We start from the raw sequence: 27064 nt of genomic DNA, 5'->3' as shown, positions 1-27064 counted from the left end.
ATGCAGACAGACAGACATGCAGACAGTCAGACACGCAGACAGACGTAGACAGACACGTAGACACGCAAAGAGAGACACACACAAATAGCCAGGGGTGAAAATATAACCTCGATCCACTTTCAGTGACGGAGGTAACTAGAATGGCACTCGGTAGAGAGCATACCTTCGCCAGGCTGAACAGTTTACGTTTTGTATCCTGATGATAGGCCTGAATCTGCACCTGGACCAGAACCAAAATCGAATTGGCTTGTTCTTGTCACCCACCCAACTCATCCACCTAGTTTTGTCGTAACTCGTACACAACTTTTTGAGATATCCTGCTATAATATAGTTTTTGGCCCGATATCGCAACGCTGAAGAATCACTGAGGAAATTTTATGAAGCTCTCGGATCCGGATCTTCCGGCAAATCGATCAAATTCGTTCTTTTCACACACCCAAACAGTCCAGCGAGTTTCGTTCGAATCCGTCCATAACTTTTTGAGATATCCTGCTCACAGCCAGACAAACAGATGGACAGGCAAGGGTGAAAACACAACCTCCTCCACCTTCGGTGATGGAAGTAAATGCTACTTATATTACTTGTTCTCAGTTACATCATAAATGATCCATCCCCATATATAACTGGTTTTTGAAACACCTTTGCTCACAGTGTTTACTCAACGCAGTAAGGTACCACCCATAAATACAACATATTGACTCCAGAAGTGGAAAAGTATTTAAAGTACGCTTACATGAGGCAGAAAAGCACCTTGCCTGGTTGACAGTCTACATTTGTAACAGCGCCTGCTCTCTCGCACATGGTTTTTCATTGGTATTTCCTGGTAGTATTGGCAACGCGACGAGCACGATAAAATGTCATATTAACGAGATGACAATTAAACTAAGTCCACTAAAACACTGATCCAGAGTAATGGATGTTACCTCACAGCATGCTCAACAATGTTTGTTAGATTTGCGTTTGTAAAAGCCAAAAATATGTAATGGTTGTTGTTGCTGCTTTGTGGCTGATCTGTCTCGTTTGACATGAAAGGGGCAACTCACAAAAGAAGGAATTCAAAAACCAGCCAATGAAATACGATGTAAAGTTGTAAATGGCAGGCAACTATATACAAATTATCTGAAGAAAGAAATGACTTAGCTGTCGAAGAAATGCAGCAGCCGTATATAGCCAACAACAGCAGCCAGAAGGAGAAACCAGCCAATAGCGGCAGCCAGAAGGAGAAACCAGCCAATAGCAGCAGCCAGAAGGAGAAACCAGCCAATAGCAGCAGCCAGAAAGAGAAACCAGCCAATAGCAGCAGGCAGAAGGAGAAACCAGCCATTGGCAGCAGCCAGAAGGAGAAACCAGCCAATAGCAGCAGGCAGAAGGAGAAACCAGCCAATAGCAGCACGCAGAAGGAGAAACCAGCCAATAGCAGCAGGCAGAAGGAGAAACCAGCCAATAGCAGCACGCAGAAGGAGAAACCAGCCAATAGCAGCAGGCAGAAGGAGAAACCAGCCAATGGCAGCACGCAGAAGGAGAACCCAGCCAATGGCAGCAGGCAGAAGGAGAAACCAGCCAATAGCAGCACGCAGAAGGAGAAACCAGCCAATAGCAGCACGCAGAAGGAGAAACCAGCCAATAGCAGCAGGCAGAAGGAGAAACCAGCCAATAGCAGCAGCCAGAAGGAGAAACCAGCCAATAGCAGCACGCAGAAGGAGAAACCAGCCAATAGCAGCAGTCAAAAGGAGAAAAGCTGACGAAACCGAAGGACATATACTATACTGGACTTTGAAACTAGAAAATCGACACTTAAGCTTGTGTTATGACACTTTAAAATTTCTGTTGAGACTGCAGCGGAAAATCTGATAATGGGAACGTGGGAGGGGGGGGTGTGGCTCCGGAGGAGGGGTGAGGGAGAATGAGATGGTCATTTCCCCACTTGCCTCTATCATTGATCCAACCACCTACCTGGATACATCATGCTATGAGACAGAGAAAAAGACAATTTGTGCATACCAATCAATCAATCACCCCTCCATCTCCCTGGTCATTCGTCAATGTGATCTGATTTTTTGGGGCCAAAAACATTTTTTGGGGTATTTTTTTTTTTTTTGGTTTTTTTTTTTTTTTTTGGTTTTTTTTTTCTTCACGATTTCATGTTTGTTTGTTTTTTTTGGTATAATCGACAAATATTGTTGCAGGTCAAGGATAGTGTTATGTGGGGCAATTGACGAAAGTGTTTCTGTAGATTTTGGAGTTCCCCATCTATAAAGTTTCTGATGCAAGCACGACCTAAGACAATAGCTCCCCCTTGTGATCTGTTTCAGGTCATGGTTCATTGGCCACACTTGGCTGATTTTGTCGCGTTGGGCCCACTTAATTTCTTTCACTTGGTTGAATTTGAGCAGCCAAATTGCTGCTTGTTTATCGGCTGAAAAACCGATTGCATTGTCACCTGATATTACAGCTAGTATAGCGCAGTTCTTCGAAATCGAGTTGCAGCACAAATGCTCAGTGAAATGCTTTAAAGGCGAAATCAGTTAAGCTTTCGCCACCATCATGGACTTGTGCAAACACAAGTGGATGTTTTAATTTTTTAATGTGGAGGCTACTTTCTCTTTAAACTTTTAAAATCGTAATATGGGAGACAACTGTGATTCACAGTACAAGTTAAGCTGAGACGATGCGACAATGCCATCAAAACAAGCTTCCCAGTATCCATCACGGTCTCACGAAGTATTAGGCGTGTTTCCCCCATCGCTTCTGTGACTGGTTTAATCAAAGGACAGCGGGTTGAACTTCACAAACGTATTGCATGTCTATCTGTAAATCGCCTTGAGGATGTAAAATGAAGTGAAACTCTGAAAAGGATATTTTATAAACTCGTACTCATTATTGTTGTTTGTGTGTTCCTTCCATGAACTTTTATATTTTTTTCTATTGCTTCGAGAAATATTGCTTAAATGTATAATTTGTGTGTGTGCTCTTTCCATGACCTTCTGAAGGGTCCCTTCTGTCATAGAATAATAAAAGAGTCAGGGGAAGGGTTGGAGGAGGGACCCTGGCGTTGCCCAGCAACCCAGAGCTGTCATGTCTGGAGGGAGGGTGGGGGAGTGGTTGGTAGAGTGAGGGGAAGGGTGGAGGTGAGAGGTGAGAGGAGGGAGGAGTGGGAAGAGGGAGGGGAGAAGGGGTGCTCGCTCTCCACCCCTCTCGCTCCCCCTCCCCCCCACCCCCCCACCTCACTTTCCCCTCTGTCCTGCTTATCCCCGTTCCCCCCCTTTTCACTCTCCGCTCCCCACTTCTCCCTCTCCTCACTCCACCACACCTCCTTACTCCCCTATCCCTCCTTTCTCTCTCTCTCTCCCCCTTCCCCCTTCCCCCTCCTCACTATCCCCCAACTCGTCCTCATTTCCTCCTCCCCTCTTTCTCTCCCACCCACCTCCCCCCCCCCCCCCCTCAGTATTCTCATCAGCAAAGCAACAGGGAGTATTTCCTAGTGGAATAATAAATGTTACCATAGGAATGGCTATGGTTAGGGCGGTGGGCTGAGGTAGACAAATTGAGTACCAGGGTACTGGGTCCACTCTCAAGGAGGTTGGTGGCAGGATTTGCACTCTGGCCGCTGTAAAAACACCTCATTCCGTAGCACACACAGTGATGTGTGTCAGGATGGTGCTGAGGAGTTGTCCAAGGACGCAGAAACATGCTGATCCAGTGTACGCTCCTATATATATATATATATATATATATATATATATATATATATATATATATATATATATATATATATATATACATACATACATACATACATACATACATACATACATACATACATACATACATACATACATACATACATACATACATACATACATATATATATATATATATATATATATATATATATATATATATATATATATATATATATATATATATATATATATATATATAAAATGGTATCTGTAATCTGGTTCTCCAACCTAATGAGCGGACAACATGACGTCATTGCCATGCATGTCCGCATTGCCTGCAAAGCTCCAGAGGAACCATCTAGCAGTGCGTCATTACGGATTATAAATTGAGATACTGTCACAAGTGCATGCAAAACTCACAGTTACCGACCTGGTTTCGCCCTTGTTGGGGCTTCATCAGGGCAACGCAGTGAGGCTTTCCATACACTTGTAACTCTGTGAACCTTTCGGTTTTTTTAAATATGGGACACCTTGCTGGCGGGACACCTTGCTGTATGGGACACCTTGCTGGCGGTTCTCCACTGATGATATGAAGGTCGCATACCTATGGTCATTTCTAGGTCCCTACACACTTTATCCAAACCTTCCCGGGCGAGTTTTCACTGCCAAACCCCATAAACCTATAGCTCCTTTGCCCCCTCTGTGAGAGATGGCAGAGTTGCCATCCCACCACATCGGGTATCTTCCACTATCAATTTTGCTCACCAAATTCCAGCCAATTAAAAATTTGCCAATCACTGCCAATCACAAATTTTGCTTTTCCAAATTCCCTATCCCTACCAAATGTCCTTTACTTGAGCCTCTCGGTGCGCCAATTCATCTCCAAAGCCCGGCTTCGCAAAGCCGAGCAATGAATGCGGGTTGTTCGGTGCCGGCGGTTGGATCCGTCCGGCATTCGGTGCAGGGAAGGGGGTTCGCTCAGGCCGAGATCCCAAGGTCCACCTCGGCGCGGAGCCTTTCAGTCTCCCGCCTGATTACCCGACCTCGCCCTGCCGGAACGCCGCAACCAAAAGGGGTCACCGTCCTGACCCTGCCTCGGTGTCCTTGAACCGAGCCGCCCGCCCTGCTTAGTGGAGCACGGATGCGGCCGTTCAGAGCGAGGCCCGGCGTGGATCGCGTACGGCGGTTCTTTCCAAACCACCGCGGTTACGATCCCCGCGGGTTCCCGCTGCACACGAAGCCCGGCACGAACCGAGGGCCCGCTTCGGCTATAAGTCGATCTAACCGCTAACCCGGTTAGCGTCGATGCTCCACTTGCATGCTTACACCCCGCAGCCCGTTCCTTGCTCACACATCCAGCTGTCTCCATGCTCTTTGTCAATGCACCTTCCCTGACACACCCTCCAGGTTCACTCATAGACTTCGTCACTCCTCTGACCACCGCACGCCTTAGCACACACTCGTCGTTCGCACACCTCACCAACAAACCTCTTCGCGCCCCCTCCTCGGTCACATCCTCTGTGACAACCACGGGTGTGCACTCACTTGCACACCCAATCACGTGCTTTACAACTAACTTCAGCGTGCAACCGTGCATTCCCACACGTGCTCGACCATCTCAGGTGTGCTTCCTTTCATTCCAGGTGTGCATCCTCTCTCACCTGCCACAACCAACTCGTGCTCCGTGTCACTCGCACTACTCTCACCACCACACTCGGTCGAGCATTCACCCTTACTCTCGACGGCGCGCTCTGTCCTCATGCACTCCGCTGTTACACACCTTTCTCGCACATCCTCTTGCGCACGCTCTCCCGTCACACCCTCCGTAACACTCACCACAGGTGTGCATTCTCTCGTTACATCCCTTGTAACACTCCCCATTACGCGCTTCCATGTGCCCCCCCCGCACACGCGCTACGACCAACTCACTCTCGACAGCACACTCACTCCTCGGCGTGCACTTTTTCCTCACACACCCCATAGTCAGACATTCTCACACACCTCCTCCTTCACACTCTGCACCTGTCGCACACTATACCAGCGGCCTCTCACGAACACCCGGGTCCAAACCAACACCCAAGCCGACTGAATCTCCCCTCACACCATATACATTTCCGAGTATACCGCCACTCACCTTGGCACCTTGTCTCCGCACCTCCTTCGCCACCTGCAAACTCTTTATTTGGTTAGCGAGCACACCATCACGATTTGAGCACCGACCTTGCACATATTCCATCACTTCATCCTTTATCTCTTTCTTAGTTTCCCTCCGTCTCTCCTTAATTTCACTCACCCCCTCTTCCACTTCCTCTAACTTTTGCTTCACCTCTTTTATTTCCCGGTGCGTCGCCTCAATTTCGTCCTCTAAGGCCACCTGGACCGTTTCTATGTGCGTCCTCACCTCCCGGTCCTTTGTCTCCATTGCCTCCGTCACCTCGTCCAACCTCGTTGTCAGTCCCTCACGTACCATCTGACATTCCCTCTTTGTCGCCATGAGTTCATTTTTGAGTTCTTTTTGTGTCGCTTTCAACCCTCCTAGTACCGCAGTGTTCTTTTCCACCTGCTCCACTAGTTCCTTTTGTCCCACCGTCAGCTGCTCTACTCCCCGTGTCAGGTCCTCTATGCCACCTTGTAACTTTGCCGTCCCATTTCTCACCTCTTTCTCAATACGCTTCTCACCTCGCCTTACCTCCTCGCGTACCCCCGAGACATCCTCGCTTACACCTCGTCTTATCTCCTCCCCCATCTCCTCCATCTCTTTAGTAGATGCCGCCCTCATCTGGTCCAATTCCTTATTTTGAGCATCCAATTTAGTTTCTAATAGTGGGGCTGCTTAACTGATGAATTGTGCCTTTTCCCTTAAAAGCATGGAACTTGGCACATGGCTAGAATACCCCAAAAGAAAGATTTTTAGTCCAGGGGGCATCTCCAATTTCACCCCATATGGCGGCCATCTTGAAATTCAGGATGGCCGTCATACAAGACCTGTTTTGATGAATATCTCCATAATTAGAACAGATATCAAAATGGTTGAAGTGCCTATACCTACATTTTTAGGGTCTAGGAATCCAATGGCAACATAAAATATTCAATAGTATATGGCAGCCATCTTGAAATCCAAGATGGCCGCCATAACAGACCTGTTTTGATGAATATCTCCATAATTAGAACAGCTATCTAAATGGTTGCAGTGCCTACACCTACATTTTTAGGGTCTAGGAATCCAATGGTAACATAAAATATTAAGCAGTCATATGAAAATATTAATTTTGCATAGTATCATGCATACTGGGAATGCATATAAATACTCTTAACAGGTTGGCATTCTTCAGTGATTAAAAGTGTCTTTTTTTTTTTTTTTCTTTTCCACATGCTTTTTTTTTCCACATGCATGGAAAACTTTTTCCACATGCAAAATTTGCATTTATGTTTATTTAAATTATACAATGGACTACAAAATGTAAATGTTTCATGATATTTGTTATATTATATCACCTTTATCTATCAATATCGTTGAAATGAAGATCAAATAGCTGTATGTTGAAATATGTTGAAAAAGTCAAAACTGTACATGGGGTGTACTTACTTTTTCACATGACTGTATATATATATACACTGAACAGCAAAAGAAACGTCAGTCAGAATCATTATTTTGGAGTCTTTATTTTCAAGTCATGATCAACACGAATTGAGATTTAGGATCAACATGAAACATTACAGGTATGGTCACCACAGTTCAAACAATAATGTGAAATGTTCTGAATAAGAAAAACACAAGACCAGGTGAGAACAAGGGAGGTCAAAATCAGTATCTTGTGTGACCCCCATGAGCGTTGATGACAGCCATACATTGGCTGTACATGGAGTGGATTCATCGGTTGATGAAGGCATTTGTCACTTGGGCCCACACTCTGAGAAACGCCTGACTGAGTTGAGCTGCAGTTGTCGGCCTTGGTCGAACGTCATTCAGTCTTCTTTGAACCTCGTCCCACAAGTGCTTTATCGGGTTTAAATAGGGGCTGAGCGCGGGCCAGTGCATGGTTTGGATGCCATTCTGTTGCAGGAAGTTCCTTGTTGCTCTGGCAGTGTGGGCACGGGCGTTGTCCTGCTGGAACACATGATTTCCGTGACGTCCAAAATGTGGCACAACGTGAGGTCTGAGGACCTGATCGATGTGGCGAGCAGCTGTGACACCATTGCCTCTTCTTGGACCAATATTCTGGAACACCACAGGACCGACTTTGTGATTGAGAGCAATAGCACCCCATACCATGATGTTTGGACCACCCCACGAGTCTCTTTCCATCACAGTCATCGGAGTAGCGTTCCCCACGTCTACGCCAAACTCTCACTCTGCCAGAGTGCGTCCTCGGCCTCGTTTCGCGAACGTCAACAGCGCGACACAGTGCGCGCTTTCCGGAGGGGCGGAGCCAAGCCGAGCAACATATATATATATATATATATATATATATATATATATATACATATATATATATACTCATTGATCGTGAACCGAAAAATATAATAAATTACTGATGGTTTCAGAGTTATGACGTTTTTAATCTTTTTTTTTTTTTTTTTTTTTTTTGTATACTGAATCGAGGCTCGTGAAAGAGCTGACATTTACTTCACAACAAAATCAACCAGACAAACAAAATATATAAAAAGAGGGAGCGGAAGACAAGAGAATGGGAAGCACACAAACACTTGAGAGCACACAACATTTAAGAGCAGGGAGATGTGTGGGAGGGAGAGGGCTTGGGGGGAGGAGGCGTGGGAAAGGGGGGGGGCGGGGTGGGAGGAGTATAAAACACAAGGACACCAAGGACTTCCAAGACAGAAGTTGGTATTTCAAAAAGTGGAATTGGGGTGAAATTATCGGGGATAGAAAAGATCAAGGTTTTGGATGGGGGAAGATAAGAGATGGTGGTGAACAGCTGTTTTAAAGACCTGGAGGGTGGAGTGGGATTGAAGAGAGTGAGGGAGTTTGTTCCAGAGGCGAGAGGCCAGAGGCATGAACCTTTAAAACCGAGCCCCTCCCTCATTTTTGGTCCAATCGAGGGGAAACTTCACAAATCTGTTCAGCATGTCAGTCTACTAAAATGTCCTTTTGGAATTTGCGATGGGGCACGTGGTTTGGCAGATATCGTTAATTAAACGAAAATATTTTTTAAATGGATATCTCTTGAATCGCCAGTACCTCAGACCGTGAGTTGGTAATAATTTATATAATTCACACAGTGCAATACGTGCAGGCCGCTCCACGGAGCGACCTTGCGGGCTGATCAACGAGGCGAGGCGTGACACACGTGTCTCAGCATACCTCAGATCAAGTTTGAAAACCAGCATCAACTGTGCATAAATTTGCATATTCGATCATTTTTGACAAAGTTATGGCACTTTGAACTTTGGTAGGGGACATGTATTGCAGCGCAATACTCAGAATGCTCGTTTCCTCTAGTTTTACGGTGTTTGTCTTTGTCTTCATTTTAAGCCATTTTTAAGACATTACGCCCGGTTTACGTCAAAAACCGAGTTACGTCACGGCTTATGGAACCAATTAATGACGTAGGCCGCGGTATTACTGCATGTATATATATATATATATATATATATATATATATATACAGACTTGGCATTTAATATGGAATATTTTTTTTGTTGGGGTGAACTTACTTTTCAAGATGTCTTAGAACCAAAAGTTCATTGGAATTATGTTGAAATTATTCTAGATTTTGTTAATGTGACCTTTAAAAGAAACAAAAACCACATTTGACATTTCGAAGCAAATAAATTGATCCTTGAAAGTGATGTAAACTGATATCGAACTCAATTCATGGACAGTACTGTGTTAAACTTCTGTACGTTTTCCAGAAGTATCTCTTTATTTTGCACATTAGCCAAATTTTTTTTTAACAAAAACAAAACTTAAATTACGACTGGGATTACGGACAGTAAAATTACAGTTCAGTACTTCGTGTAACCCCAACGAGCATTCAGGAGAGCACGTATACGTTGAGGCATGCTGTTCACGAGATTTGCCAAGGTTTGGACAGGAATCGCTTGCCATGCAGTGACAATAGCCTGCTGCAATTCACGCACAGAGGTCGGCTGCTGCTCCAAATGGTCGATTTGACGCGATAATTCTGCCCACAAGTTCTCTATCGGATTCATATCCGGGGACATGGCAGGCCACTCCATATGCTCTACACCACGGTCAGCAAGAAAGTGTTGGATCATGCGAGCACGATGAGGCCGAGCATTGTCATCTTGGAAGAAAAAGTTTCCTCGAAAGGCTGCACGAGCAAATGGAAGCAATGTTTCTTCCAGAATGGCCCTGTACTTGAACTGGTTCAGGTTTCCATTCAGAACAACCAGGTCAGTTTTGTCCCCTGCATGAAAAGCAGCCCAAACGGTCACCCCACCACCTCCAGCTTGGACTCTTGGCACTATACAATCTTTGTTGTAGGCTTCATGCACTTGTCTGCGCACTCGGACGCGGCCATCTTGACGACAGACCAGAAATCTAGACTCGTCACTGTAGATCACGTGATTCCAGTGTCCTGGCTGCCATTGACGGTGCTCTCTGGCCCACTGCAATCAGCGCTGGCGGTGTTGTCTGGTCAGGCGTGGCTTTCTCAGGGGACACCTGGCACGATAGCCTGCTTGAACCAGTCGTTGGTTGACTAGCCTTCTGGATACAGGCACATTTGTCAGTTGCTGCCACTCAGCCCGAAGCCGATTAGCTGACTTGGTACGGTCATTGCCGACTAACCGGTCCAGCTGGCAATCATCCCTCCTTGTGGTTCTGCGGGGACGTCCTGGCCTCGGTATTGGAGTAGGGACACCCCTCTGAGCATTTTGTTTCAGGCTCTTTGACACCTGACCTTGAGTGATGCCATACTGCCGAGCAATAGCACGCTGTTTCATGCTGTAATTTCGTAAAGCCACCACTCCATGACAAACAGCATTGTCGAGTTGACGGACCATCTCCAGAGAAAGCGGCCATAACTTTTGGAGATGTGCAGCAGTTGTTTTCTACTAATACAGAACGCAACAACCCTTGTATACCCGACTGCGAAGCCAATCATCAAATGCACCTGTCGGTACATTTTGCCACGCCACCTGTGATATAATCCTGTTGTTGACTTCTTGCTGCGACAGACAATCAGTGACATGGTTCTTTTAACAAATAAATCACCAAAGTGTAAAAGAAACTCACCAGATTGATATACTGAGTTAAGAAAGTAAACCCAAGTCAAGAAAAAAAATATTCCATATTAAATGCCAAGTCTGTATATATATATATATATATATTGTTACGGATCGCGGATTAGATGTTATTATGGGCCGAGCGGATGGTCCACCGCGACCTAACAGTTCCCCCGATTCTTCCCCAACTCACCCGATTCCACCCGAACGTTGGCCAAATCGCGCTACGCTAAATCAATGATTGGAAAGGACACAACGACTGGGATAAATGAAAAGACGCAAGGGGTACAGTTCTCAAGACCTCCGGAGGAGGGTATAATTAGTGGTGGAGAAAAGGGGTAGATTACAAGGTAGAGTGAGGTAAAAGACACAGAAGAGATGGGCACTTAAATATAATCTTATCTTTTCCCAGACAGACCACAGACAAACGGAACAAGGCTGACTTACAATGGGATTGATGGCAGGAAGGGACAGGTAGTCGATAGCACAAGGTGCACCTTGGCTCGGGGACAGGATAAAGCACGGTCCAGTCCAGAGATGCGGGGAGGCCTCACAGCGCTCGGAAGGGACGTCTCTCTTGCTTCAAGCTCAGCGCGCATCTGACGTCACCACTCCCTCGGCTGCGCATGCTCAACGGGGAGTGACACGCCCTCGGCTGGTTGGCTCCGCCCCAGATGGGACCGGTCCGCCGCTTCCATTGGGTGCGGGGGTTACCGGGCTCCGCCCTTGACGAGGAGCTGACGGGGAGCCCCTATTTGGTAACCCCGTCGAGCACATGTTCGATGGCGGCTCGCTGGGAAGGCCTCATGCCCTCCCAACACCCCCTACCAACCAAGCCGGAGTGAGGACGCGCACTCCCTGTGCACGCCGCCGCCGTGCTGTTGTTGTTGTTGTTGTTTCTGAACCGTGAGGAAGAGCTGCGGGGAGGTATTGGGAGGTCCTAAACTTCCTCTCGGTGCCATACAATCACATTCTGGTGCAACGAAGGGTCAGAATTAATGGAAACGAATCCTTAACTGACATAGACTAAGAATAACTAGCAAGATGTCCTATAGTTGTCTACGTGAGATGCGGTGGACCTGGATGCGACATTTAATGGGGGGAAATAGGGGGAGGTCGGGTCTACAGAGTGTTGTTTACAGAAAATGGGACTAGGGAATGGGGGATTGGGGATAGTTGGGAAGTATTGAGGAAATAGGGGAATATTTACAAGCGGATATGGATGGATGCAAATCCCATATCCGCAACAATATATATACATACACATACACACACACACACACACACACACACACACACACACACACACACACACACACACACACACACACACATCTCTATATATATATATATATACACACACATCTCTATATATATATATATATACACGCCACATAACCAAAAGTATGCGGACACCCCTTCTAATTGGTGGATTCCACTGTTTCAGCCACACCCATTGCTGAAAGATATATCTAAATCAATCACACAGCCATGCAATTTCCATAGACAATCATTGGCAGTAGAATAGGCTGTACTGAAGAGCTCAGTGACTTGCATCGTGGCACTGTCATAGGATGCCACCTTTACAACAAGTCAGTTCATCAAATTTCTGCCCTGCTAGAGCTGCCCCGGTCAAGGTCAACTGTAAGTGCTGTTATTGGTCCCCTACCGGTGTACACCGGAGGGGACTATAGGTTTGCACGCCGTCTGTCAGTCTGTCCGCCGTCAGTCTGTCAGTCTGTCAGTCCGTCACGCAAAGAACAGTTTTCCGGACTTTTTTTCTAAACGCTTAATGCTAATGATTTCAAACTCGGCGCATGGTTTCCTCATGATAAGTTACAGATCAAGTTCGAACTTCACGACGTTTCGATCATTTTTGACAAAGTTATGGCACTTTGAACTTTGGGAATTCTGATAATTCTAATGATCCTTAACTCAGTGCCATTTTAAGTTTTAATTCCCTTTAAAAATTGATTTTCTCTGCAATAAAAGGACCGATTGAGATCATATTTTCACTGTAGGGGGGACTCGGTCTGTAGAATATTTTAATTGTAATTATGACGTCACACACCCCCCCCCCCCCCCCCAAAGCCCTCTCCCTCCCACATCTCTCGATGTCCCTGCTCTCAGATGTTGTGTTTGTGTTCCTCCCTCTCTCCCCCCATCTTGTCTACCGCTCCCCATGTTTTATGTTTTATGTGTCGGTTTGTCTTTCTGTGTGATTAATGTTCGCTCTTTCACGAGCCTCGATCTTGTATACAAAAAAAAAGAAAAAAAAAAAAGAGAAGTCACGTGGTCCAGCCGCCATATTGTTTTTCGTAAACCCCTTTTTCTCTGCAACGGCTGAACAGATCGAGGCCAAACTTTGCAGGTAGAATCGCATTCCCATGACGAACAAAAAAGGCAGTGAGCATGACGTCATGCGTCACATGGTTTCAGAGTTATGACGTTTTTAAGCATGAACCTTTAAAACCGAGCTCCTCCGTCATTTTTGATCCCATCGAGGGGAAACTTCACAGATCTGTTCTGCATGTCAGTCTACTAAAATGTCCTTTTGGAATTTGCGATGGGGCACGTGGTTTGGCAGATATCGTTAATTTAACGAAAATATTTTAAAAATGGATATCTCTTGTTTATTCTAGAGTTCTCCTCAAGCCGCACCACGCGCCCTCAGCCTCGTCTCGCGTACGTCAAAAGCGTGACACAGCGCGCGCTTTCGGGCTGGGGCGGAGCCAAGTCGAGCAATATTTATATACACATCGATCACATTGATCGTGAACCGGGAAATATAATAAATTACTGATATTTAGTGACTCGAAAGGTTCTTTATCAACATCTTATTTTCTCGTGCTTCTGCTCACCTGTCTGCAAGGTGTATAAATCGAAGTCCCGAGTGTGAATCACAGGTGAGCCCGTCCTGAGGTAATTAGCGATTGGGAACGATTCAGAACCTGTGGGTAAATAACCCTTGGTAATTGCCCCAACAGTTTTCCGGATGACAGAATGCCGGTTGGGGGGACATGTATTGCAGCGCAATACTCAGAATGCTTGTTGTGAAGTGGAAACGTCTAGGAGCAACAGCAGCTCAGCCGCGAAGTGGTACGCCACACAAGCTCACAGAACGGGAATGCCAAGTGCTGAAGCGTATAGCGCGTAAAAATCGTCTGGACTCAGTTGCAACACTCACTACCGAGTTCCAAACTGCCTCTGGAAGCAACGTCAGCACAACAACTGTTCGTCGGGAGCTTCATGAAGTGGGTTTCCATGAACGAGCAGCCGCATGCAAGCCTAAGATCACCATGCGCAATGCCAATCATTGGCTGGAGTAGTGTAAAGCTCGCCACCTTTGGACTCTGGAACAGTGGAAAGGCATTCTCTGGAGTGAAGAATCACTTTTAATATTCTGTTATCCATATCTGGATATTCACCAAATACTAATCAATTTGTCATTGTCACATACCCAACCCCTCCACAAAATTTTGGCCGAATCCGTCCATAGCTTTTTGAGATATCCTACTCGCAACAAACAGACGGACACACAACCAGGGGTGAAAACTCTGCTCACCTTCACTCTTTCATTCCTCTTTTTTCCTACCACTGGAACAAACTCCCACACTCTCTTCAATTCAACTCCTCCCTTCAGGTCTTGAAAACAGCTGTTTATCACCTTCTCCCATCCAAAACCTTGATCTTTTCTACCCCCGTTAATACACCCCAAATCCGCCTCTTTTCAAATTCCGTTTTCTTTCCTGAAAGTCTTTGTAGTGTCCATCTTGTTTATCCCATGTACCCTGCCCCAGCCCTCTCCCTTCCACAGATCTCCTGATGTGCCTGTTCTCCACTGTTGTTGTGTTTCCCTCTCTCCCCCCTCTTGTCTCCCGCTCCCTGTATTATGTTTCATGTGTGTTTCTGTTTATGTTTATGCTTTTGTGTTTTATGTATTATCTCGTACACGAGCCTCGAATTTGTATTTAAAAAATTAATAACATAACCTTCATCCACCTTCGGTGCCGGAGGTAATAAAACACTCCAATTCTCAGCACGAAAACCTTTGGACATCATAGATGTGATAGATTTATCGTACTATTATTTTTTTTGTTTCAATCATATGTGCGCCTGAATTGCTGGATGAGTTGAAAACTGGTGGTTGCATTTGTGCTGTGCATGACATTTGCAGTTGTAAAGTGAAAACAAAATTCATAGTCCCAGGATTCAGGGCTGGTGGGGGGCAAGGGAGGAGTCGGCACACCACTTCTTCGTATGTAAATCTGTCGTATAGCACCACCTGGTGGAATCCTTTATTACAAGGCATAAAGTATAAAAGTGTGGGAATGAACCCATGTGCAGGTTCGTAGCTAATTTAAGTAGTGTCAGTAGTTTATTGTCAATGCTTTGGGAAATCAAGGAAATCTTCACGATTGTCACTGAAAGCATACAAAAGTTAGGCATCTTTAGATTTTATTATTACCAGGATAGATTACAAATGTGAAGACATTGTTCCCACTATTCTGAGGAAGTCCTGAATGTGTACTTTCATGCATTCCTGGAAATGTTGGCATTTCCCTGCCTTCTAGGGTGGTTGTGATATGAGGTAATACAGTGGTGGTTTTCCTTGCAAATGTCTGTAATTTACTCATACTTGTCTTCTACTCTTCTTGTGTGACATTGCAGCTGAAAGCAAGTCTCGAGAAAATGCCGAAAAGTGAAAGGAAGGAAGTTTCCAAAAGTAGAAAAGAAGAAATGCAGCAGCAACATCAAAAGGAGGTAATGTGGATATTGTTTTGTTTTTCTCCTTTGTTTAGAGTGTTACGTGGTCCCCTCGGTGAATACCTGGTCTCGGTGACCCCCGGACCGTGAGAGGAACTTCGCCAGAAAGCTGTGTTATATATGCGCTTTCGCCACGCAATCCATATGAATTTCACCCCAAGAGACAACTGACGTTCAAGGATATATTTCCATGGGAATGACCATACAATTGCAATGACACAACCACGGAGATTTTCCCCGAGCAATCAACCATATACAACCATCAACAATTCCCCAATTCACAAGCACTTTCCTATGAGTAAGATGGCCATCTTATATACGTGTGTCCCGGTGAGTACTCACGACACCCTTTTGGTCTCGGTCCCGCACAATGTCTCTGGGCCCCTCCTGACCAAGATGATGGTCGCCGTCACCGCACTCGGGCGGTTGAACGAACCCCGGGTGGACGAGTTTCCACCGGGCAGGTATCGTACCAGGCACCGTGGCTGCAGCCTCTCGTGGCCACGCGAAGCGGATACGGTAAAGCAAGCCAAACCCCACGCCGCTTGCAAGGCGCGTTAGGCCCCAACGTGCGACCCGCACGCGTCTGTTTGGACGGTGCCGCGAACGAGGCCAGACGCGGGGTCGATGCACGGCCCCACGTCAACTTGCCGTCTCCACCGGGCAGGTACACGTCCCCGGTAATTCCTCTCGCCAGACAGGCTTCGGATCGGAACGCCGCTTTTCCACGCAGCGCAAGGTCGATCCCACCTTTTGTCGGAGCGGGGCGAGGAAGAATAATCCCCGTCCTTTTCCTCGTGTCTTTTTCTCTTCCGTTTTCGGTCACTTCCGTTTCCGGCCACTTGTTCAGAAGAGCTCCTGATCCTCCAACCACAACAACTACACAACAACTTAATATACTACACACGGATAAGCAAAGACCTGAATGGTAATTCACATACATTCACATAAATATGTAACAAGAGGTTCACTCTGCACTTGGTATGATAGGATGGTGTGCAGGTACTAACTACTCTTCCCTTTGAGCTGTCGTGCCTGGGTTGAATTTGTGACCTGATTATAAACGTCCGGATTGGTGCATCGGCACGGCACAAAATGTGCAGTCCCTTCGGTGGATGTTGAGCAGGTCTGCCAGATTTATTTGATGGATGTTGAAGATCCCAATGAAGGATAGGCGAGCTATCGCTGGCACCTGAACATATTTACTAATTATTGGCCCGACTCTCTCACCGACCCGCACTTGCCAAGTGTGTGAGTACGCCAAAAGCCCATTAACATGAGTCGAACGAGGCTTTAACTATTGTCCTTCATTTGATGAGATTAATTTCCTTCTGCATGTAAACAAGTTGTTATTTATCTGTTTTTAAAGCTGCGATATTTACAAAAATGTTTCACTCATCAGAGCTTTCTTTTTGGTTTTTTTATCCACCATCTTTGATTGAGAAATAAATTGCAGAGACTAAAGTGTGTATCTGATTTTGCAGGGTGGTCGAACACAGCTGCTGTGAATCATTGTTTTTTTTGTAACAGGTGTTATGACTTGTAGAAGGGCTTTGTAACTAGCTGCACTCTTTGCTGTGGTATTGAACGTTGGAGCACAACATGAACGTTGGAGCACATGTTTGTCGACATACTAAGGGGGGTATATTACCCCGCTCCTCCTCAAACTCTGGGTCTATATATATATATATATATATTTATTTATTTATAATCTTCTTCTATCTATCTATCTTCTATCTATCTTATTCTATCTTCTTCTTCTTCTTCTTCTATATTATATTATATTATTATATTATTACATTATATATATATATTATATTATTATCTTATCTTATGTCTCTCTATATTATAAAAGAAAGTTTTTGTTTGTTTGTTTGTCTGCACGCGCTAATCTTCTGAACGGTGAAAGATAGGAGGAAACCTCTGAATCAAAAAAATATCACGACGGGCCCCAGGAAGGTTATAGGCTAGGTGACAAGGCCGGTCGAGGCCGCTTCGGCTGGGCTGGGCCCATTTCGCAATTAAAAGCTGAGCTGAATTATAGTCGTCAATCTTCTACGGCCGCGAATAAAAGCTGAATTATAGTAGTAAATTCATTCAAAAAGAACCCGAGCAACGCCGGGTGCTTTCGGCTAGTATCTATATCTTCTTCTATATATATATATATAAGAAAGTTTTTGTTTGTTTGTTTGTTTGCGCACGCTAATCTCCTGAACGGTGAAAGATAGGAGGAAACCTCTGCAACAAAAAATGTCGGGACGGGCCCCGGGAAGGTTATAGGCTGGGTGGCGAGGCGGGTCGAGGCCGCCTCGGCCGGGCTGGGCCATTTCGCAATAAATCTTCTGCTTCTTTCAAAATTCTCTTGAAGTACAACTTATGTACTTCATAGGAATATCTGATTGCAACACATGCTTTCAAAATTCTCTCTCGCGGGGCCCGACAGAAGAAAGAACAAGGAATCGTTGAGCACTATGATACTGGGCTCGCGTCAGACCTATGTACAACAACAACAACAACAACAACAAGAAGCATTTTATGGCCATTTTCCCTGCGAGAGCGGGGGTTAGCCTTGCGGTCCCCATGACAATCTTCTCCATTTTGCCCTATTTTCTGCATCTCTCCTTGTTAACCCCCTTGCCCGCATTTCTTCTTCCACCATCTTCAGCCAAGTCTTTCTCGGTCTTCCCTGTCCTCTACTTCCTTCTACATTCATTTCCATCACTCTTCTCAACCAGTCACTTTCATCCTTCCTCAACACATGACCAAACCATATCGACCTGTTCCTCTTCACAACATCAATCACAGGCTCTATTCCCATCATCTTTCGCAATTCATCATTTGTCTTCCTCTCTCTCAACAATAATCCGCACATCCACCGAACCATTCGCATTTCCACCCTTTCCAGCCTTCGTTGCTGCTCCACATTCATTACCCATGTCTCGCTCCCATAAATCATAACACTTCTCACACATGCAGCATACACCTTTCCCTTCAGCTTCAACGACACTCCCCTCCTCATCAGCACGCCACTCAGTTCCCGAAACTTCTTCCATGCACATCTCACTCGAGCAACTGTTGCCGAGTCTGATCCACCTTCTCCATTCAGCATGTCTCCGAGGTAGCAAAGTGTTTTCACACCTTCCAGCTTCACGCCGTCTCCAAGATCCAACTCAACATTTCCTCCATCTGCAGCTCCCTCTGTGCACACCTTACATTTGAATGTAATAATAATAATACATTTATTTTATATAGTGCTTTTCAAGAAGCCCAAAGACGCTTTGACAGAGTACAAAAAACAAGTGCAAAAAGACAAAAATAAATAGGTAAATAGTCAAAGCAAAAGGAAGGAGAAGGAGAAGGAGAAGGAGAAGAGATAGTCAGGGGTTAAATGCTGTGGGTTAAATGTTAAATGCAGTGTTGAACAGGTGGGTCTTGCGTGATGTTTTGAATGTGGTGAGTGAGGAGGAGTCTCTGATGGTGTGAGGTAAGCAGCGATGGAGAAGGCCCTGTCCCCCCAGGATCTGAATTTGGTCTGGATGGGGGAGGACAGGAGGTTGGCGCCAGCAGAGCGGAGGTTGCGGGTGGGAGTGTGTCTGGAGAGGAGGTCAGTCAGGTAGGATGGGGCCAGGTTATGGAGGGCTTTGTAGGTCAAGAGGAGGATTTTGTACTGGATTCTCTGGGGGATGGGGAGCCAGTGAAGCTTATAAAGGACGGGGGTGATGTGGTCACGGGTCTGGGAATGGGTGAGTAGACGGGCAGCGGAGTTCTGAATGTATTGGAGTTTATTGATGATTATTGAAGGTGAACCATAGAGGAGGCTGTTGCAGTAGTCCAGACGGGAGGTGATGAAGGCGTGGATGAGGGTTTCTGCAGCCGTGGAGGAGAGGGATGGACGGAGAAGTGCAATGTTTTTCAGGTGAAAGAAGGCTGTCTTTGTGATTTGTTTAGTGTATTTGTCGAAGGAGAGGGTTTGATCAAAGATGATGCCAAGATTCCGGATGTGAGGGGAGGTGGATACTGGGAAACCGTCAATGTTGAGGGCGAAGTTATGGGTGGATTTGGTGAGCGTTTTTGGGCCAATGATGATTATTTCGGATTTATCACAGTTTAGTTTGAGGAAGTTGATTTGAAGCCAGGATTTTATTTCAGTGATGCAGTTTGTCAGGATAGAGTGGGTGGCAGTGGAGATTGACTTGGTGGAGATGAAAAGCTGGATGTCATCGGCGAAGCAGTGGAATTGGAGACCATGACGGCGGATTAAGTGACCAAGGGGGGACAGGTACAGGATGAAGAGGAGGGGGCCGAGAACTGAACCTTGGGGGACACCTTGGGGGAGGGGAGCAGTGGGGGATTTGCAGTTATTGATGGAGATGAACTGGCGTCTGTCAGAGAGGTAAGATTTGATCCAAGAGAGGGCAGTGCCGGTAATGTTAAAGGTGGTTTCAAGTCGGGTGAGGAGGATGGTCTGATTGATGGTGTCAAAGGCAGCGCTGAGGTCGAGGAGGATGAGAATGTTGAGGTTGCCGGCGTCAGAGGAGAGGAGAAGGTCGTTGGTGATTTTGAGGAGTGCAGTTTCAGTACTGTGGTTGGAGTGGAATCCGCATTGGAATGTTTCATACAGGTTATTGGCAGAGAGGTGATGTTTGAGTTGAGTGGCTACAGCACGTTCCAAAACTTTTGACAGGAAGGGTAGGTTGGAGATGGGTCTGAAGTTATTTAGGGTGTCAGGGTTGAGTCCAGGTTTTTTCAGAATGGGGGTAACAGCAGCAATTTTGAGGGATGGTGGGACGATGCCTGTAGACAGGGAGGAGTTTATTGTTGCAGTGATAAGTGGAGAGAGAGAGCAAGAAGGGAGGCCTTGACAAAGCTGGAGGGGATGGGGTCCAGAGTGCAGGTGGCAGTTTTCATTCCTATGAGGAGTCCAGAGAGGTCAGTAGGGGAGACTGGGGAGAATTGAGACAGGGGTTGGCAGGATAAGGGGGGGCAGGTGGTTTGAGGGGGAGCAGGTGCGGTGGTGGTTAAGCTGTTGTAGATGTTGTCAATTTTGCTTTGGAAGAATGAAAGGAAGGAGATGCGATGCAGTTGTCTACTGTGAATGACTGGGTGGTGGTGTCCAGGGGGCTGAGGAGTTTGTTTATTGTAGAGAAGAGTGCTTTTGGGTGTCCGGAGCCAGAGTGGATAATTTGAGAGTAGAAGGCAGAGCGGGCGCGGGAGAGGGCATCTTTGTAGTGCTGCAGGTGGTCCTTGTAGGCTTGGGAGTGAATTGTGAGACCTGTTTTATTGCGGAGTCTTTCAAGTTGGCGAGCACGAGTTTTCATCAGGCGGAGTTCAGGGGTAAACCAGGGAGGAGAATGGGTGAAAGAAACTGTTTTGGTTTTTATCGGCGCAATCTGGTCGAGGCAGAAGGAGAGAGTGTGGTTGTAGTAGTCAGTGAGGTCAGAAGGGGTGTGGAGGTCAACGAAGGGAGAAGTGGACATTTTTTCAGAGAGGGTGGATGAGAATGGGGTAGGTGAAAGAGAGTTTAGCTTATGGAAGTTGATAATGCGATAATGCCTTGGTGCTGGGGTGGGGTTGTTGATGGTCATAGTGATGGCTAAGTGGTCAGAGAGGGTGAGGTTGTAGCTAGAGAGATGGTGCAAAATTAGTCCAGTAGAGCAGACAAGGTCGAGAATTTGACCGATTAAGGGTAGGAAAGTTGACATGTTGAGTGAGGTTAAAGCAGGTGAGTAAATCAGAGAAGTCAGTGGTTATTGTGGAGTCGGTGGAGTCCATGTGGATATTGAAATCACCGAGAAGGAGGATTGAGGGGGAGAAGGAACAGAGCTGGGTCAGAAAGTAAGAGAAGTCAGACAGGAATGATGGGTGTGGTTTGGGAGGGCGGTAGATGACTGCCATGACTGACTGTGTGTGACCAGAGAGTTTAAAAGCCAGGTGTTAAAATGATGGAGCAGATGAGATGGAGATGAGGCTGGTCTTGATGTCCTGTCGGTGAATTACGGCAATTCCACCACCTCGGCCCTCCGAGCGTGGTTTATTGATGTATGAATATCCATTGGGTGTAGTGAGGTTGAGTGAGAAGTCGCCCAGAGGTTGTTGCCAGGTTTCAGTGAGACAGAGAAAGTCCAGTTTATTGTCCAGAATGTAGTTGTTCAGGATGTGGCTTTTGTTGTTGAAGGACCGGGTATTGAACAGAGTGAGCTTCATGTTGCTTTGTACGGTGGGGATGAACTCCGGTGATTTTGCCAGGGTTTGCAGACAGGAGGCGCGATCGTGTGCATTGCTGTGATGACGTAGTCGATGAGTGGGAGTGCGCTGAGCTGACCAGAGTATGGGAATGGAGTGACCTGTTTGTAAGTAAACAAACTTGCGACCGGAGCCTCTATGAATGTATCTGGGTCGTCGCAGGAGTCCGTGGTATTTGATTGCAGAGATGCATGATGGGGTGGAGTGAGTGTTAAGCAGAAGAAGCCTTGCGGCGGCGTACCTTAGAGCCATGCCAGGCAGGAGCGAAGGGGACGAGGACGAGGCCAAGGCTGAGGAGGACGAGCACGTCCTTGCCAGTGCGGGACGTGCAGGACGTGAAGGCCAAGGACGTGCAGGCCGGGCTCAACGACCGCAGCGGCAAACCAAGACAGCAAAGGCCGCAGCGGCAAACCAAGACAGCAAAGGCCGCAGCGGCAAACGACTGCAGCCGCAAACCAAGACAGCAAAGGCCGTAGCGGCAAACGACCGCAGCCGCAAACCAAGACAGCAAAGGCCGCAGCGGCAAACGACCGCAGCCGCAAACCAAGACAGCAAAGGCCGCAGCGGCAAACCGGGCGTCTTGCTCACCCCGGCCTCGTGGTGTTCCAGCGGCAAACCGCCCTCATCCACGCGCAACCGCAGCCGCAAACAAGACAGCAAAGGGTAGGAGAGGCGTAAGACGCCCCGGAGCGGGCCTGAGGCAACGGTGGAAGAGCCGGGCAGGCAAAGCCGAGAGCAGAGCCGGGACCGAGCAGAGAGCAGACCCAACGGCCAAAAAGCCACCACGACCACCAGAAAAGCAGACTATATTCAATGACCCAGTCGGAGAAGTGGCGAACAAATAACGCCAGCGTCCTCTCGCAGACCAGACATATGAAACACTCAAGGCCTTTTCTGCCAATGTAGCTGCCACACTGGTTAATGACCCTCTCAGACCACAACATTTTTGATGAACCCACTCGGCGCACATTGTACATTGAATGGAGTTCACTCCGACACCCTTCTTGCACACAGCACATGGCCACTTCCCAGTTCTTTCCACCTCACCACATGCTTTACCACTTGCCATCACCTTCGGCTTTCCGATATTCACCTTCAGACCTTTTGTCTCCATACATTCCTTCCACTTGTTCATCTTTTCCTTCAGTCCATCCATACTTTCCGCAATCAACACCAGATCTGCATACAACAACTCCCACGGTAAACCCTCCTTTACGTTCTGAGCCAGCACCTCCATCACAGCTACAAACAGTAGTGGACTTAGTACCGACCCCTGATGCACTCCCACCTTCACCTCAAACTCACCACTGTTCCCATCCTTCGTCCTTACAGCTGTGCACGCTCTTTTGTACATTGCCATCACTACTCTGATCAACCATTCCTCCACTCATAACTTCCTCAATGCCCATGTCAATACTTTGCGTGGATCCCTATCGAATGCTTTCTCCAGATCAACAAACCCAAGAAACAACTTCTTCCTCTTCTCCATGTACTTCTCCTGCAACTGCCTCACAATAAAGAGCGCGTCTGTCGTTCCTCTTCCTGGCATAAATCCAAACTGCATTTCGTCGATCTTCACCTACTTCCTTATCCTCCTCTCCAACACCCTTTCCAATACCTTCATTCCATGCTCCAATAACTTTATCGCTCGGTACGAGCCACACTCCAGAGGGTCACCTTTCCCCTTGTATAGAGGGACGAGGGTACTCAGTTCCCAAGCCACTGGAATGCAGCCTTCTTTCACCACCAGATTACAGATCTCTGTCATTCTCTTCACACCCCAACTTCCTGCTGCCTTCAACATATCTCCCACAACTCCCGTCAGCCCTCCCGCTTTTCTACTCTTCATTGCTTTTATCGCTTCCTCAACTTCCTTCTCGGTTATCTTCTCGGCCTGTCCTAAAACTGGGTTACTCTCTATGTTGCCATCCCATTCATTCTCTGTATTCAACAGCATTTCCATATATATTTTCCATCTTCCTTTAATTCCATCTGGGTCCACAACGATTTGTCCCACTTCATCCTTCAAGCAACTCACCCCCATCACATCACATCTCTCTTTCGCTATCTGCTTTGCAATCCTGAATACCGCTCTCTGACCCTCTTCCGAATCCAAGCGTTCTCCGAGCATTTTCCGACATGCCTCCAACGCCTTTGCTACCTCTTTCTTTGCAGCCTTCTTGGCTGCCTTATAACTTTCATGCTCTGCTTTTTCTGCTCCCGTTCCCTTAGCCTTCTGCCACTCCTTGAACTTCTTCCTCTTCTCGTCAATCCTCTTTCCAACTTCATCATCCCACCACCATGTTTCCGAGTGCCTCGGTGGTCCTTTTGTCCATCCACATACCTCACCAACGGCTCCCAACAGACTATCTTTCATTGACATCCAACCACTTTCAAGCTCAACCACATCATCCCCTACCCTACTCAGCCTCTCTTTTAATGCCTCCCTTACTGTCACCTCTTTCAACCTCCACACCTTTATTCTCGGTTGGTACTTCACCCGCCGAGCTCTCCTCGCACCTTTCACCCTTATGTCACAGACAACCAAGTGGTGCTGTGAAACAGCCTCCTCCTCCGGGATCACCTTTGTGTCCCGGAGGTGCCCCCTATCTCGCCTACGCACCATCAGGTAGTCAACGGTTGTCGTCGACCCACCTGACGTGTATGTAACAAGCTTATAATCCTCTTTCTGGAACTGAGTATTACAAATCAACAAATGAGCTCCATCAGCAAACTCCAAAATCCTTTCACCTTCTCCATTTCTCATACCATATCTCTAACCCCCATGAACTCCCTCAAAACTGTCCATACTCCTTCCCACATGTCCATTTAGGTCTCCTACCACAACAACTTCCTCATCTTTCACGTTTTCCATCAGCTTCTCTATCGCACACCAGAACTTGTCCTTCTCTTCATCGCTCCGACCAACCTGCGGAGCATATCCCGAGATGACGTTCACCAAGAGCTTTCCAATCATCATTTTCACCATCATCAACCTATCACTCACTCTCGTCACACTCACCATACTGTCTACAAACTCCTCAGAAAACAGGACACCAACACCATTCACGCCCTCCGAGCACCCCTGCCACACAAACTTGTATTTCTGTCCCTGCCTACCCTTCACCATTCTCACACCACTTCCCTTCCATCTCGTCTCTTGCACACAACATATGTCCACTCTTCTTCTGACCAATACTTCCACCACTTCTCCTGATCTCCCTGTCATTGTCCCTCCATTCCAAGTCCCAAACCTCAGAAACCGATCTCCACTTCGGGCTGTACCCTGCCCATATGTAGTTGTAATTGTCATGGTTCTCTTTTTGAGGCAATGTTTTTATGGCCGGATGCCCTTCCTGACGCCAACCCTCTTAGTCGCCTCTTACGACACGCAGGGATACGGTGTACCTATTCTAAACTAGGGTACACACCGGAAAACGTTTAAAACATGGAAATTCTGGGGGGGGGGGGGGGGGGCGGCGTCAGCACCACGGCTCCGGGGTCCTGGTCAGCACCACACCACGTCGGCCCGGTCAGCACCACACCACGTCAGCCTGGTCAGCACCACACCATGTCGGCCCGGTCAGCACCACACCACGTCGGCCCGGTCAGCACCACACCACGGCGGCCCGGTCAGCACAACACCACGTCAGACCTATGTACACAAGATTAAATTCATTCAAAAAGAACCCGGGCAACGCCGGGTGCATTCAGCTCGTTATTATTATTTATTATTTATATATTATATATATATATATAAAGGAAAGCTTTTGTTTGTTTGTTTGTCTGCACGCGCTAATCTCCTGAACAGTGTAAGATAGGTGGAAACCTCTGAAACAAAAAATGTTGGGACGGGCCCCGGGAAGGTTATAGGCTAGGTGGCGAGGCCGATCAAGGCCGCCTCGGCCGGGCTGGGCCCATTTCACAATTAAAAGCTGAGCTGCTTTATAGTAGTCAATCTTCTACGGCTGCGAGTAAAAGCTAAATTATAGTAGGAAGACCTATGTACAGAAGATTAAATTCATTCAAAAAGAACCCAGGCAACGCCGGGTGCATTCAGCTGGTATATATTATATATATATATTATATATATATATATATATATATATATATATAAATATATATATATATATATATATATATATATATATACATACGCACACACACGCACACACACACACACTATATGGCCAAAAGTATGTGGACACCTGAACATCACACATCTCATTCCAAAATCATGGGCATTAATATGGAGTTGGTCCCATACTTTGCTGCTATAAGAGCCAAAACACACCACTCTTCTGGGAAGGCTTTCCACTATATGTTGGAACATTGCTGTGGGGATTTGCTTCCATTCAGCCACAAGAGCATTCGTGAGGTCGGGCACTGATGTTGGGAGATTCGGCCTGGCTTGCAGTCGGCGTCCAATTCATCCCAAATGTGTTCGATGGGGTTGAGGTCAGGGCTCTGTGTCGACCAGTCAAGTTCTTCCAAACCGATCTCGACAAAACATTTCTGTATGGACCTCGCTTTGTGCATGGGGGCATTGTCATGCTGAAACGGGAAAGGGCCTTCCTCAAACAGTTGCCACAAAGTTGGAAGCACACAATTGTCTAGAATGTCATTGTATGTATATATGTATGCAGATTAAACCCCCGAACTTGATGAGGAAGCAATGCCCAGATTGAGTCTCACCCCAGCAATTGCTTCACAACCTGTTAGCAACAAGTGTTGCCTGCCACACTGACACATTGTCTCTGATTGACTCATCAACAATTAGGAGGTTTGCAGTCAGGAATATTAAATTTAACCAAAGAAGCACACTAAACCTATGACATGACATTGACGTTTGATTTATTTATTGATTGATTGAATTTATGCACATGACGTCAGTCATGTAATATATATATATATATAAATTATATATATAAATTATATATACTAGGACGTGCCCGTATGTGGGTGCCCATTCCGTGGCCAAAAAAAAAAAAAAAAAAAATTTCCAAATTTAAATCAAGTGTACCTCCCTGTCTTTGCTAGCCATGACATTCGATGCCATTGACCATTGCCACTCCTACGCCACGGTGAGGCGACAGGGTAGGATTTGTAGGAGACCTGAAAGTGCAGTGTCAGTATGTATTCCATGTTCGAATTGTTTT

At 46.6% G+C, this 27064-nt stretch overlaps 1 protein-coding gene across 1 annotated transcript in view; it reads left to right on the top strand.

Annotated features, from left to right (window-relative positions):
* LOC137421118 (serine/threonine-protein kinase 10-like) overlaps positions 1-27064 on the top strand; it is a 212917-nt gene that overhangs the window by 143593 nt on the left and 42260 nt on the right. Inside the window, exon 15 of the mRNA XM_068106852.2 lies at positions 15567-15659. Within this exon, the coding sequence (XP_067962953.2) occupies positions 15567-15659 (93 nt within the window). The remainder of the gene's footprint in view (positions 1-15566; positions 15660-27064) is intronic.

The sequence above is a fragment of the Myxine glutinosa genome, chromosome 2 (genome assembly GCF_964187855.1).
Source record: "Myxine glutinosa chromosome 2, kmMyxGlut1.1, whole genome shotgun sequence".
NCBI classification, from domain to species: domain Eukaryota; kingdom Metazoa; phylum Chordata; class Myxini; order Myxiniformes; family Myxinidae; genus Myxine; species Myxine glutinosa.
The sequence above is the reverse complement of the archived record's forward strand: the minus strand, read 5'-3'. Positions and strand labels throughout refer to the sequence as shown.